Below are 16,358 nucleotides of genomic sequence, written 5' to 3'. Positions count from 1 at the left end.
GCTAGTTTGTGCTGTACACTTAATAGTTCGTTATGTGCTTTTTCCAATATATTAGGTACAAATAATAACTTGTCTTGTAGATAAAACAGTTTGTTATGTACATCTACTACTTTGTCCTGTACATTTCTAAGTTTGTGCTGTGCATTCGCTAGTTTGTGCTGTACAGTTAACAGTTCATCATGTGTATTTTCCAATATATTCGGTACAAATCATAATTTGTTATGTAGATAAAACAGTTTGTTATGTACATTTACTAGTTTGTGCAGTACAAATCATAATTTGTTACGTAGATAAAGCAGTTTGTTATGTACATTTACTAGTTTGTCCTGTACATTTCTTAGTTTGTCCTGTGTACCAACAATCTACCTTGTAATTCGTCATGAATGCTGGAGCCCTGTGTTCGAAAACATTTGTGTGGTTCCCTTAAATATTTTCATTGATTCCTAAAAGCAATTTCATCTGAGGAAATAAACAAACAATCTCTCTTGGGAAATTTGATTTTGCTGCTTTATTATTAAGAGCCGGCTGCAATAGATCTATAAGGGAAATTAGATACAACCCTCTCTTTTGTTAAGGGCGACGTAATTAACATTCCACGTAAGGACGAATTATAAAGTTTGTCTTCAGTGACATTAAATTTAGTTTAAAATATACAGAGACTCTGAATTACTGCTTATACAGCAGACAGAGAATGATTGATTACATATTGACGCGATAATTATTCGAAACTCATGAAATGCATGGACACCGAGGTAACGTTTTTCATGTTCCTGATAATACACAAGAGATAATATTATTTGACTTATTTAATTCATGAAAATGACTTGGGTTATGTAACAACATGTATATGTACTTTCTCCCTACAAAACAATTAATAAATAGTAACATATCTAATAACAGATTCCTACTCACTAGGAAAGAAAAATCTATTTCAAGCGGTGCATTTTTGTATATTTGCAGGTCCTGTTATCACTAGTTCCGAGTCTTGAACTCATAACTCATGTGCAGGAAAACACCAGTTAGCAAGGTATTCGTTTGGACTGTGACACTATTTATACAATGGCTTACTCGTTTGCATGATATCGGACAGTTCAAACTTCTTTGTCGGACAGATTGAACGACTGACTTACAAAACAATAAGTTCATAATTGGTACATCTTTATTACGAATTTTGCACATTAAATTTCAAACGAATGAATCAATTATACTAGTGCAGCAACAGTCTAGTGTTAGTTCATCAGCAGGCAGATCATCTCGTCAAAATGTTGCATTTACCCTCTGCCAAAATGCTGCAAAATAGCAAATTATGTTGGGTACAATGAAATACATCCATGAAATCAAATTAATAAGAAATTGATAGAAAAACGTGTTACATACTAAAAGTATAGTAAGTAAATATAATGTAGAATGTATAGTTGAATCAAAGACATAATTATTATATGTCAGCTTCCATGATATTAAACGAAGTAATCGTGACATCTATACGGACCGCGCCATGAGAAAACCAACCTAATGCGCAGTCTGGTCAGGATCCATGCTGTTCGCTTTCAAAGCCTATTGCAATTAGAGAAAATTTTAGCGAACAGCATGGATCCTGACCAGACTGCGTGGATGCGCAGGCTGGTCTGGATCGATGTTGTCCGCTAACGCACTATGTTGGTTTTCTCATGGTGTGGCTCGTATAAAGCAAATATGGTATGCAAAAAAATAACAGTTTTAAAAGATTCATATCGTACTCATGTTTCAAACATAAATCTATTTTTTGGAAACCATTTGAATTCTAAATCAAGCGTTTTAGAATTACTTTGTGTACGTTCAGTTATTTCACACTTTCATCTCAATATTGGAACTATGTAACAACATGCATAAACAGATTGTACAACAACTGAAAAATAAATTCTAAAGTACTAGAAGATGAATATTGTTCTTATTAGTATGACCCTTATAGGGAATCGATCCTACAAATTCTCTTCGCGAAAATCGGGATCGATCCCTCTACGGTAACATGCGATTTATACTATCCAATTAAAGCGACTAACCCACACATCGTGGTGTCAGATTTTTAAAAATCAAACTTTTGCTATATTCACCTTTATGAGGCATATATTGTTCTTACAATATATTTTTCATTAAATTCTGTTGAAAACCGTTGTTTTCCTAAATAAATAAGATAAAAACCTTAGTCTACAATTTCTGAGAAGGGTTTGTCGTTTTATAAAAATATGGAATTCTCATCAGCAAACATCACGTGATTATCATTAGAGCGCAAAGGTATAGGTTTCGCGCACTGTTGTGACGTTTGGAAATAATAACAAACGAAATAATAACATAAAATGAAGTCAGTACACTTAGTATAAAAAAAAAAAAAAAAAAAATTCAGTAATTTCTCGTTGGCTTAGTGCGGTTACGGTATTCGTATTATATTTTTTCGTCGTAACTTCGATACCCAGACCCGTTGAATTTTGTCTTTATTTTTTTCTTCACTACATTTCAGTGAAGACAAAACGAGTAAGTAAATCTAGTTCTAACATGTTCACTAAAATTTTATGTCACAATTGACACGTAACTATATCTTAATACACTCCACCTGTAATATGATCTAATCTTTTCTGTGGTACTTTTAAACCTATACGGGCTAGTTTTTTTAAGTTTTATCTAACACTTCACATAAATAAAAGCATTGCCCGGCCATAACTCTAAGATTGATTGATTTATAGCTACTATGAATTTGATACGAAAATAAGAATTAAAAAAAACAAAAACAAAAACAAAATAAAAAATAAATAAATAAACTTACGTATGTAATGGAAGCTGAAAAAATGGAGAAAAGGTATAATAAAAATACCGTATCCGCTCGGCCAACGTGGAATCACTGATTAAATCATTGACTTAATTTTATGTTGTTGTTTGGTTTTCGCTTCTAAACGCCATAGTACTGTGCGCTACCTATAGTTCGGTTTTGTGGTGAATGATGTTTGTGCAAGTAACTTATAATGACACGGTCCGTTATTTAGGTAAGATTTCGGTACAATAGTGGTTCTTACCTAAATAAAGCAAAGTAAATCATGCTGAATTCCCTTATCGGTAAACGAGTATATGAATTGATTCATCAAACTTTTGCGTCATAAAATACTGTTGCATATCGTTATATATGTTCCCGTTAATCTGGAAAGTTTTATGTATATATATGAACAGTGGTGGCATTTTGCCTTTCGGTGATAAATTATTTTAAAAATTACAATTAACAATTTGTGGGTTAGTCGCGTTAAAAAAATGTGTACTTCCGGCACAGAGCGTCTGACTTCGGATTTTTTTTTGGAAGAATACGCTTTTTCCGCGTGCCTAATAAGCGTCCAAATAACTTGTCCGAACCGCAACGTCTTGTGCATCAGCACAAGTATTGATATATGATATATATATACGTAATGGCACTTGTAAATATAATGATCTAGTGATCACAGTTCATATAAATAAATATACCTCTCCTGAGGGTGCGCCTATGCAAGAGTTCGTAATTACAAGTAATACAATACAATATGGACAGTGTTGTTTTTGCATTCCAATTGATAGGGAATCGTTCCTACGCGTAGCGACGAAAATCGGTATCAATTCCTCTATGGTAACATGCGATATACCGAATGAGATATTTACTATCGAATTAAAAAATGTGTCCTTCCGTGCTCTCATTAGACAGTTCTTTTCAAATGTTGAAGTCGGATTGACCCCTGCTTGAGGCAGTGCTTTATTTTTTATATTGACAGAGATATGTGTGGCAGAGATATTTCGAAAGATACTATTGCCATTGGTTGATTAAGAATATGTTTTTAATGTAACTGCATTATATTGACAATTGTTAATGTATGTAATACTTTGATTATAAACATCTGTCAAATGTTTAATTTTAAAATAGTTCTGCTGTTGTTGCTACTGTTCTACAGATAGGACATAAAAGTGGAGTTGTGATTGAAGGAGCGGAAAGCAATATGAGCCGCGCCATGTGAAAACCAACATAGTGCGTTTGCGACAAGCACGGACCCAGACCAGCCTACGCATCCGCGCAGTCTGGTCAGGATCCATGCTGGTCGCTAACGGTTCTCTAATCGCAATAGGCTTTGAAAGCGAACAGCATTGATCCTGATCAGACATTGGTTTCCTCATGGCGCGGCTCATATATTATCAACGGATGATATGCTGACAAGTAAAATTTTCAAAAAAAAATAAGATAGTATTGTCTTCATGCAAATTTTGAAGCAACTTAATTAGAAATACATCTCAATACATCATTGAACGTGTACTGTTACCAAACGTAACCATCTTACCAAGAACGTAGTGTGACTAATCATTAGGACTGAGCTGCGCATATATGACTGAATTCTACCAAGTTGTCTACATAATTATATTCGATTCAAATGTCCGACTTATTACATAACAAATAATAGAAACCGCCGAAATCACCTCAGATTGAAGTAGAGATTTTTTATGTCCTACTCCATAACATGGCGTGCTAATTAAGGTAAATCGTCCATTTTCTTATACGAGTCTACCGAAACAGAAACTTTGGAGGTGTCAGCCGCTCAACCCCATCATCATCGTGTCTAACTGGGGTCACGGCGACGTCTTCTCATCTGACACCAGTACTGCTTTGTCCGGGAAGTGGACTCTAGAGTGGCTAAAATAAGCTCCAAGCTTTCATCACAATCGAGCTAAGATAAATTCGTATAAACTCAACAGCAACTTTCCTAACACACCGTTTAGTCATTCCGTCAAATATTATATTATTAAGTTAAACGTATAAATTAACAATTCTATTTCATTCGCAAACGAAAGTTCAATATGATAGTAACAACTTACGGACACAGTTTGGAATGTTCTTGCCAGGAGGATCAAACCATTCTCCGAACATCTGATCACATTCCCGTTTGTCTGAAGTCTTTCCTGACGGAAACTGGTACCCTGCATTACAAGACGCTGTACACGAGCTGAAATTAGTTTTTACGGCAGTGTTGAATTTAGAATCTTTTCTATAGATTGTTATTGTATAGATAGTAGTGCATTCTAGGGGATGCAGATATATTCAGTACACTTGAGTGATTTTAATTATATAATCTTCACTAGGTGTATGACAAAAGTCTTGTATTATGCCTTCCCTATTAGCAACAAATTTAAATTGACGCTCATGTTTGGTTTTAAAATAGTACATCCCCACGAATAATTAAAATAACGGAAAACTTACTAGAATGGAAATCCCGCTCCACATGCTATTCTTCCATGAGCTGGGGCAGGCAATGGGTGACACTTACTGTCTACTACATACAAACGAGAAAAAAAACATGTAATATTCTTGAGATTTGACGTCTAGTTACAACATATAGTATCCACTATTTGTTACCCGAAACATAGGCAAACTAAATGTTTTATTATATTTGTCACAGGGTGAGAAAAATGTGCAGCCAGACCGGGACTCGAACCCGGGGCCTCGGAATACCGTTCCGATGTTCTATCGACTGAGCCACCCGGCCGCCTACACACTTTCTCCCCGTTTTAATATATTTCAAGTTCTATACAGTGACATATTTATTATAATGTTTGTTTGAATACAATCGTTCTCAGACAATGTTTGACTGTCCGAGGTGACTGTTTTTGCATTCTTAACTGCGGTTACCGATCAGGTACAGACAACCGAAGAAATTATAACCCTTTTGCACGTTGTTAATTGACAAATAATGTTTGGTAATTTATCATAATTTTTTGGTTTAAATATTTACCATGTCTAGCCCCCTGTATAGTAGTCGCAACTTGACAGCAATGGTTGACCTTAGGCTGATTATTCATATCGATTATTTCATTATAGAAATCAAGGGTGTCTAGGGTAGCCATGTATATTGATATGGAATTAGTTTGTACGAAGTGCAGTATATATATTTACATTTGATCAGTTAAAACCTTCCAATACAATAATTTATATTTACACAAATTTATATTTCCTTTTTCTAGTGCAGCTCGTGTTTTACGTACAATCCTTTTCAATATTAGGTTGTGTCTCATTATGTATTATAATGCAAAGGTCAACCATCGGGGTCAAGTTGCGTCCACTATACGACTGACAAACCCGTGCACACGTTATATACCATAACAAACAAAAAACAAAAGCTGACCGTAAGACAGCGCGCTCGACGTTTCTCAGTGCTTGGCTCTGAATTTGAGCTTTGCCAGACAATGCAGTAAAAAAAATCCAAGTTAAAAAGGGGCATAACTCTGTTAAAATTCAAATTATAGTTATGAGAATTGTGTCTCCTGGTGTAGACTTTGATAGTAAATAACTATTTTGAGTTTCAAGTCAAAAGCTTTAATAGTAACAGAGATATTTGACTTCATAAAAAATTTTAACAAAAAATCTAAGTTAAAAGGGGCATAATTCTGTCAAAATTCAAATCAGAGTTATGGGGATTGTTTCTCCTGGTGTAGACTTTGATGGTAAATAAGTATTTTAAGTTTCAAGTCAAAAGCTTTGATAGTAACAGAGATATTCGACTTTATCAAAAACTTTAACTAAAAATTCTAAGTTAAAAAGGGGCATAATTCTGTCAAAATTTAAACCAGAGTTATAGGAACTGTGTCTCCTGGTGTAGATTTTGATAGTAAATAACTATTTTGAGTTTCAAGTCAAAAGCTTTAATAGTAACAGAGATATTTGACTTTATCAAAAATTTTAACAAAATTTCTAAGTTAAAAAGGGGCATAATTCTGTCAAAATTCAATTCAATGTTATGGGAATTGTTTCTCCTGGTGTAGACTTTGATAGTAAATAAATATTTTAAGTTTCAAGTCAATAGCTTTGATAGTAACAGAGATATTTGACTTTATCAAAAACTTAAACCAAATATTCTAAGTTAAAAAGGGGCATAATTCTGTCAAAATTCAATCAGAGTTATGGTGATTGTTTCTCCTGGTGTAGACTTTGGTAGTAAATAAGTATTTTAAGTTTCAAGTCAATAGCTTTGGTAGTAACAGCTATATTTGACTTTATCAAAAACTTTAACCAACGGCGACGCCGACGCCGACACCGACGCCGACGCCAACACCGACGCCGGGGCGAGTGCAATAGCTCTACATTTTCTTCGAAAATTCGAGCTAATGATTGAATGAATTTTCTGGTTTACAGTTGCAGCTTTCATTTGACTGGCTCCATGAAGCAATTAAACAATGTTAAATTATAGCATAAAGTGATTCAGTACGGGAAAGACCTACAGTTCGAGTACTACCCAATGCTGTTAGTATCTCGCCCCACTTTCTTATTGTTTTCACTATGATAAAAATATTTTGCTGATGGATATTCGAAACATATCCTATAGTAAATTTCCACTGCAATGTCAATATAAAAGAATTCAGTATCTTGATATTATATTAAAACGTGTTATTATTGAGCCGCGCCATGAGAAAACCAACATAGTGGCTTTGTGACCAGCATTCGCGCATTCTGGTTAGGATCCATGCTGTTCACTTTCAAAGCCTATTGAAATTAGAGAAACCGTTAGCGAACAGCATGGATCCTGACCAGACTGCGCGGATGCGCAGGCTGGTCTGGATCCGTGCTGGTCGCAAAGACACTATGTTGATTTTCTCATGGCGCGACTCATATATTTATATCAAGGATAGAGCTAAATCTCGGCAAAAGCTGTAAAATTGAAGTAGTTTTTTATTTAGATGATATCATGTAAAATTGAAGTTGTTTTTTATCAAGTGAGAAACGCCATCGACAACATTCGATTTAAGTTCATAAAAAAAAAATTGCTTAAACTGTAATCCTGTTTACGACAGACTGTTCCCCTGTAGATAGCGTAGTGAGGACATGTGCTCTATATAGACATTTCTGGACGATGTTCCCCGAAATTTGCAGCTTTAGCCTATGCTTGCAGTGTCCTTTATATACAAAATAAGTATCCGTCGAGAAAAAGTTGTCTCCCTTTAAAAATGAATGCCATTTATAAAGAAATAAAGATAAACAATTCCTGAAAACTGTGTTCCACCTTGTCATGCGAAAGTTCACCACTCGCACGCTATTGTAAATGAATCAAAACGAACATGTGTAACAGTTCTTTGAAAATGGTGAGTTTCTAAAGGCGTTTGACTGTCCGGAAGTGGGGCCCCTTTAGGCAGTCCTTTTCCGGAATTCAATATTTATATAAGTATACTGACACTTGTTTCGTAAAGTAATATACATGTTTTACATGCTGTTCAAGTTTCATGTTAAACAACTCTTTCTTTCTATGATTTGGTGTTGTTTATTTTTGTTTCTCAAAACGTAATGCTAAGCCTTAATTCAACGCTAGTGTTTGAGATAAGGGAATGCAAATTTGAAATCTATTGCTTAAGACTGTTATGCTATTCATGTGCTAATTTTACTCAGAGTCCGGCCAATGTAGCCGTAATGTATTCAATTCGTTTATAATAAATACCAATTCTTGGCTAACATGAATTTACGAGCTGTCACGGCAAGCATAGACCTGCAACAAATTTTTGACCTACCACAGTCCATATGATAGAAACTATGTATACGCCACAGACTGCAGTACGAGTTACACTGTTTTGTTTTTAATGACCCACTACATTCGAAAATATCGCGTTATTCACCTATATTAAAAAGGCAACATGCTACAGACTCGACCAATAAGGAAAACTACACAAAACACTCGTGTAACACATTAAATGCATCATTCCGTCCACTTTTTCCAATGGTTAAAGGTATATTTCAATTGCAATAACATGTGTAATAATGTAATCACTTACAGACACAGTTTGGAATGTTCCTTCCGGGAGGATCAAACCATTCTCCGAACATCTGATCACATTCTAGTTTGACTGAACTATTTCCAGATGGAAACTGGTACCCTGCATCGCAATACGCTGTACATGAGCTAGAATTTGGGCATGAACAATTGTCATTTCTCAAATAAAGTGATATATGTCGATTTTTTTTAATATATATTTAGTTTAGTTTTGTTTACCTCAGCAAGCATGAAAGCCGGCCTCCGGCCCATACACACAATATTTTCATTGCTAAGCTAATACAATAAGATACATAGAGTATGTGAATTTGCAATACCCTCCTGACATTTTGGTAGATATAATACACAAAAGATACAGTGATTATTCAGTTCGTCACATATTATCCTTAAATACTTCAAAGAGTATAATCTGCATGAAGACAAAACTGATCTTCATCGAAGCTATTAGGACACAGATATCAGTGCAGTTCATATCACCGATACTCAAAACGTTAATGTTCTTAATGTTTTTTTATTTCGCCTTCTACAAGTTTAGACTACCACTGTTTTGATTTAAAAACATACTTTTCATCCCTAGTGTGTGTACAGTAACAACCTTACTAATCTCGGATTTTGACAACACGCCGTATTTGATCTAGAGGTAAAATAGGGAAGTCCGTGGCTGAGTGGCTAAGGTAGCTAACTTCAGATCACTTGCCCCTAACTGATGTCGTTTTGAGCCGCACTTCTGACGTATAATTCTTCCTGTGAGGAAGCAATCCAGCAGGCTTACAGAAGTTTGGCGGTTCTTTCCTGGCACCCGCCGCCCGTGATGAAATAATACCCAAAGGAGAACCTGGGTCTTTCTCTTTCAAAAAAGCGGGAAAGTCACCATATGACCTAAAATTGTGTCGGAGTGTGATGTTAAACCCGACCAAAAAATCTCACAGCCATTCATGAAATTAACGAAAGACTTACTAGAATGGAAACCCCGCTCCACATGCTATTCTTCCATGAGCTGGGGCAGGCAATGGGTGACACTTTCTGTCTACTACATACAAACGAAAAAAAACAAACAACATGTAATATTCTTGAAAATTGAGGTCTAGTTACAACATATAGTATCTGCTATTTGTTACCCGAAACATAGGCAAACTAAATGCTTTATTATATTTATTAAGCTTGATAATGCTTGTTTGAATACGATCATTTTCAGACAATGTATGACTGTCCGAGGCGACTGTCTTTGCATTCTTAACTGCGGTTACCGATCAGGAACAGACAACCGAAGAAATTATAACCATTGGCATGCTGTTATTTGACAAATTACGTTTGGTAATTTATCATAAATATTTCTTTTAAATATTTACCATGTCTAGCCCCTGTACGACTGACAAACCCGTGCACACGTCATATACCATAACACACAAGAAATTGAGTGAATGAATTTTCTGGTTTACAGCCTGCAGCTTTCATTTGACTAAGCAATTAAACAATGCTGAATTATAGCAAAAAAGTGATTCAGTACGGGAAAGACCTAAAGTTCGAGTACTACCCAATGCTGTTATTATCTTGCCCCACTTTCTTATTGTTTTCACTATGTTAAAAATAGTTTGCTGATGGATATTCGAAACACATCCTATAGTAAATTTCCACAGCAATGTTAATATGAAAGAATCCAGTAACTTGCTATTATATTCGAACGTGTTATATATTATTAAGAACAGAGCTATATCTCGGTAAAAGCTGTAAAATTGAAGTTGTTTCTTTATTTAGATGATATCATGTAACGTTTAAGTTGTTTTATCAAAAAAGTAAAAAAAAAAATAAATTAAAAAAAAAACGCCATCGACAATATTCGATTTAAGTTCATAAACAAAAATAATGCTTAAACTGTAACCATGTTTACGAGAGACTGTCCCCATGTAGACAGCGTAGTGAGGACATGTGCTCTATTCAGACATTTTTAAAGAATACATGGTAACAGTACATATAGACGATGTTCACCGAAATTTGCAGCTTTAGCACATTCTTGCAGTGTCCTTTATATACATAACTTATTTTAGATCGATTGTGAAGGAAGTTCTACAACTTCTATTAATCACTCTCGACACCTCATTCCTGATGGAATCCATCGCCACGAGGGTATGAGAGAAGAGGCCAGTTTCCCTTTTAATGCTGAGCGCAAAGCAAAGAAGTTACTGGTACCATTTTTCACGTCTTTCGTATGACGCGGCCGGGGATCGAACCCACGACCTCCCGCACTCGAAACGGACGCTCTACCACTAGCCTATCGAGGCGTTGTCCTTGCTTTGTATGTTTGGTTTGCAGATTAAACTGATGGGTCAAGATTTTTGTGCTGAATCTTTGTAATGTTTGAGGCCAAGTTTGAAACAAAGATTAATAATTAAACAATCTAAAACATCGGTTTGGAGTCAGATAAAACTCTTGAAACAAGAGTTGGAGTTTGGACAGAAGAGTTCGTTGTAATTGCAACGTATGCTAAAGTTTGCGAGTTTGCAAGATTCTTCGGTCCATATACTTATCGTGTGCCAAATGGTTCATGGAAAATGTTTCGATAAGTTTGGGTTTTGGGTATAGGTTGAACATCTATACGACATGGCGTATAGGTTCTTATTCAAACAAAATACTGTTTGAAAGAAATTTTATCTAAGAGTCAACAGTATGGTAGTTATTGTCTATAGGAGGTTAAAGTGAGTAGAGCAAGAGGTTCTTGGTTCGACACATAGGTTTGAACATCGGTACGAAAGGATTTATGGTTGTTATTCATATACAGTTTCTGTAAGTAATTTCATCTAAAAGACAAGTTATGTATAATAGTACAATCCTAGGAATTGTAGAATAACATTATTGGTTTAATTAGTTCAGTTTGAAACATAGAATGATCTGTCTGACTATTGAAATTATTAAGCCTATTAGTACCGGAATAATTAACTTAAAGGAAAAGTAGGCTAATGAAACTATACATATGAGATCTCACCAAAACAAAGGGCGAGATGACAGGACCTATTTCATAGCTAAATATATAACAGATGTAGCCGCATTCCCTGGGTAATACATAAATGTATTGACTGCACGCTTTTAGTCGGGCATATTACGCTGCATTTACAGAGCCCAAAGCTTTAAAGGGTTGTACACTTACTTTTTAATTTTATCTCTATCTTTTATTAACTGATTATCACTCATTTTAGGTATCAAGATCTAAACAGATATTTTTCTGGGTAACTTAATTCATCGGTAGTGTTTAAGATAAAGGAATGCAAATTTGAAATCTATTGCTTATGACTGTTATGCTATTCATGTGCTAATTTTACTCAGTGTCCGACCAATGTAGACGTAAAGTATTTAATTCGTTCATAATAAATACCAATTCATGACTAACATGATTTTACGAACTGGCACGGCAAGCAAAGACCTGTAACAAATTTTCGACTTACCACAGTCCATATGATAGAAACTGTTACACTGTTTTGTATTTAATGACCCACTGCATTCGAAAATATCGCGTTATTCACCTATATTAAAAAGGCAACATGCTACAGACTCGAGCAATAAAGAATATTACACAAAAGACGTTAAATGCATCATTCCATCAATTATTTCCAATGGTTAAAAGTAAATTTCAACTGCACTTACAGACACAGTCTGGAATGTTTGTTCCGGGAGGATCAAACCAATTTCCGAACATCTGATCACATTCCAGTTTGACTGAACCATTTCCCGATGGAAACTGGTACCCTGCATCGCAAGACGCTGTACATGAGCTAGAATGTGGGCATGAAAAATTGTAATTTCTCAAATAAAGTGATATATGTCAAAGTTTTTTTTATATTTAGCCTCCGGCCCATACACACAATATTTACATAGCTAAGCTAATACAATACAATACATAGAGTATGTAAATTTGCGATACCCTCCTGACATTTTGGTAGATATAATACACAAATAATACAGTGATTATTCAGTCCGTCAAATATTATACTTAAATATTTCAAAGAGTATAATCTGCATGCAGACAAAACGGTTCTTCATCGAAGCTATTAGGACGCAGATATCAGTGCAGTTCATATCACCGATACTCAAAACATTAATGTTCTTAATGAGTTTTATCTCGCCTTCTACAAGTTTAGTCTACCACTGTCTTGATTTAAGAAAATGCTGTTCATCCATAGTGAGTGTACATTTACAACTGTTTAATGGACTTTACTAATCTCGGATTTTGATAGCACGTCGTATATGATCTAGAGGTAAAATGGGGACGTCCGTGGCTGAGTGGTTAAGGTAGCTAACTTCAGATCACTTGTCCCTCACTGATGTCGTTTCAAGCCGCATTTCTGACGTATAATTCTTCATGTGAGGAAGCAATCCAACAGGCTTACAGAAGTTTGGCGGTTCTTCCCTGGTGCCCGCCGCCCAAGATGAAATAATGCCCAAAGGAGAACCTGGGTCTTTCTCTATCAAAAAAGCGGGAAAGTCACCATATGACCTAAAATTGTGTCGAAATGATGTTAAACCCAATCAAAAAAAGAAAATCTCATAGCCATGAAAGTAATGAAAGACTTACTAGAATGGAAATCCCTCTCCGCATACTATGGTTCCGTGAGCAGGGGCAGGTAATGGATGACATTGGCTGTCAACTACAAACAAAGATAATGGAATTATCATGAGATTGACGTCCCATAATACAATAATACAATGTTTCTACTAGTTGTTATCTTAGAGGTAGGTGAACTTTTACAAATATTTTATTGGGCATAGATTTGTTTGGTTTTACGTTACATTGTCACAATGTAAGACTGAGTAACCAAGGACTGTCCGTCTTGCAGCTTTAACTCCGGTTGCCCCTTTGGACATTGTTTCAGGTACTGTCTATTGCTACCATATATATCATTTTCTTTAGAGACAAACCATTTTCCCCCGATTAAGCGATTGCCAGTGTGACTGCATTAAAACTTGAAACTTTAGTTAATGCACAAAAATCTGCCTTTAACTCATAAAATATCTCTTTCACACATTAAAAGGCGACGAACCACAAATGTTACATCACATACCTGATTGGACCAAACTAGTCGACACTATGCTACAATGTATGTTTTGCTAATTGTAAGTGCATAACAATAAAACAAACCTACGAATCGTGTTTTTCTTGCAGCCCTGAAATAGAGAGAAGATATTTTATGGTGATATAAACGTTTATTGTCTTCGGATCTTAAGACTGAAGTGTTTTCCTTAAAATTAATTTTCTTCTGCTGAAAAGGCATTCATTCATATGCGGATTTAAATTTTACAAAAAAACACACACTTTGAAGGGTTATAACGATAGGAGTCTGATGAAATAAATTAATTGAGCCGCGCCATGAGAAAACCAACATAGTGACTTTGCGACTAGCATGGATCCAGACCAGCCTGCAGTCTGGTCAGGATCCATGCTGTTCGCTAATGGTTTCTCTAATTATATTAGGCTTTGAAAGCGAACAGCATGGATCTCAAAGCCACTATGTTGGTTTTCTCATGGCGCGACTCATATATAGTTGAAATGAAATATGTCAATAGATGCATTCGAAGAACGACTTTAACAAAATACAGTTGAGACATGATTTAATAATACAAGTTTTTTAAATCATTATACGTTGATAATGGATATAAGAACCAACACTTTCACGATCAGTTTAACTTTACGAATACCCAAGCCTTCATCAGATCGAAATAAATTCCAAAACTGTATCTTTTTTAAGTTCTATAAAACCCTAAAATATAATTTACGTTCTGAATTTGACAAAGCTGTTGCAATTATGGTTCAAGTCAGGTGGTAAAAATGATAAGTGTGCAATTCTGACATAAAATTAATCTGTTTAAAATGATGAAGTATACCTACATAAAAAATGTAAACCTACCAAACTATTTTTGCCATAAATATTTGAATTTTGCGATGGAAATAAATCTTCATTTCGTTTTTTAAAAAAAGAAAAGAAAATAACTTGATTGAAATGAAAATAATAACTTATTTTTCTTACCTTGAATCAACAAGAAATGGGCAAAAAGTCACCGCAAGGCATGCCGCCTTGATGAATGAAACACCGTGTATCATTGACAAGGTCTTCTGCATGTACGATAGATATCCTAACTACTAAATGGAAGTAAGCCTCTGTGTGGACTGGAATAAAGACTTGATCAGAATTAAAAATGTCTGCCCTCATATAAATACGTTCGTGTCTCTTGAGGAATTCTTTACAAATTTTGTAAGAAGTCGTCATTTGTTAACCCAGCGCATACGCGTATCTAACAATAACCTTTTCATTACTCACTGAAAATAAACTAGGATACGACTTTCACGTACATTTTCAATAAGTTTTATCATTCATCTTATATAGTCGTGACATATTAATAAAAGGTTATCACAATAGTTATAGAAAAGCTAAAATGTTTCGGATTTTTGTTAAAACTTTCTTTATCTTTTTTTTTTCGGCTAAAGTAGGTAGATTAAATCTATTTAAATCACAGATTAAATATGTGGTATCTGTTATCACCATGAAGTAAAAAAAACTGCCTTTTTACGGTTATAAGAAGTACACAATTCATTTGTGCATTTTTACCTCATTAATAAAGAGCACTAGTATATTGCATGCTACGTTATATCATAAGCCCGCCCGCTTAGCTCAGTAGGGAGAGCGTCGGTCTACGGATCGTGGGGTCGCGAGTTCTGTCCTCGGGCGTGGCGTATGTTCTCCGTGACGATTTGATAAAAAACATTGTGTCTGAAATCATTCGTCATCCACCTCTGATGATTCATGTGGGGAAGTTGGCAGTTACTTACGGAGAACAGGTTTGTACTGGTACAGAATCCAAGAACATTGGTTAGGTTAACTGCCCGCCGTTACATGACTGAAATACTGTTGAAAAACGTCGTTAAACCCAAAACAAACAAACAAACAAATGTTATATCATAAAAACATAACGTATACATGTAGCAAATTTTGAAAAACCTTTAGTTTAATATAAACATATTTTCTTCGGCACGCTTGAGAACGGCTTTTAACAGACGGCTTAACCATACAATTAAAAAACTAATTGACAGAATGAATGTTTCTTATTATCAACTGTTAATTTTGATTTGTCAAACGGGTTGTCAGTTGAAATATTATTACCACAGGTACTTTCTAATAGCCTGACTATGTAACTATATATTGTGGTTTTTCCTAAACATAAACCTTATTTAACTATCCCCTCTCTCAACAAACAATACTAATGTACACTTCTTTCGTTTGAAATCTTAACATGGAGCTCTGTAATTTTGAAATATTGAAAAGACTCAAATATTCCCTAGATACTGAGCATTCTCTCATTGCAATATTTTATTGAATTGCTTATTCTGATAGTTTAAGATGTTAGAATTTAGCATTTTTATTAAGAATTCCTTGTTCTAAATATTTTCGGGGCATCCTATGTACGAGTAATACACATGCATTACTAACCAGGATCTCATGTTGAGCTAATGTTACCGTATGTTAATTACTGGACACATTTTCCTGCATTAAACAAAACAATCTTTTTTTTTTTGATCTTAATCTATTT

General features: G+C 35.0%; 1 protein-coding gene across 1 annotated transcript; it reads right to left on the bottom strand.

Annotated features, from left to right (window-relative positions):
• Positions 1-1,208: 1,208 nt before the first annotated feature.
• LOC128546878 (multiple epidermal growth factor-like domains protein 6) lies at positions 1,209-14,935 on the bottom strand. The gene is made up of 9 exons (XM_053518278.1): positions 14,801-14,935; positions 13,915-13,940; positions 13,351-13,423; positions 12,423-12,550; positions 9,744-9,816; positions 8,788-8,915; positions 5,234-5,306; positions 4,852-4,979; positions 1,209-1,289 (listed from the first exon to the last, which is right to left on the bottom strand). The coding sequence occupies exons 1-9, from the start codon at positions 14,890-14,892 to the stop codon at positions 1,258-1,260; spliced, it is 753 nt and encodes a 250-aa protein (XP_053374253.1). The 5' UTR covers positions 14,893-14,935; the 3' UTR covers positions 1,209-1,257.
• Between the last annotated feature and the right edge of the window lie 1,423 nt (positions 14,936-16,358).

Source organism: Mercenaria mercenaria, chromosome 11 (genome assembly GCF_021730395.1).
Source record: "Mercenaria mercenaria strain notata chromosome 11, MADL_Memer_1, whole genome shotgun sequence".
Lineage (NCBI taxonomy): Eukaryota > Metazoa > Mollusca > Bivalvia > Venerida > Veneridae > Mercenaria > Mercenaria mercenaria.
The sequence above is the reverse complement of the archived record's forward strand: the minus strand, read 5'-3'. Positions and strand labels throughout refer to the sequence as shown.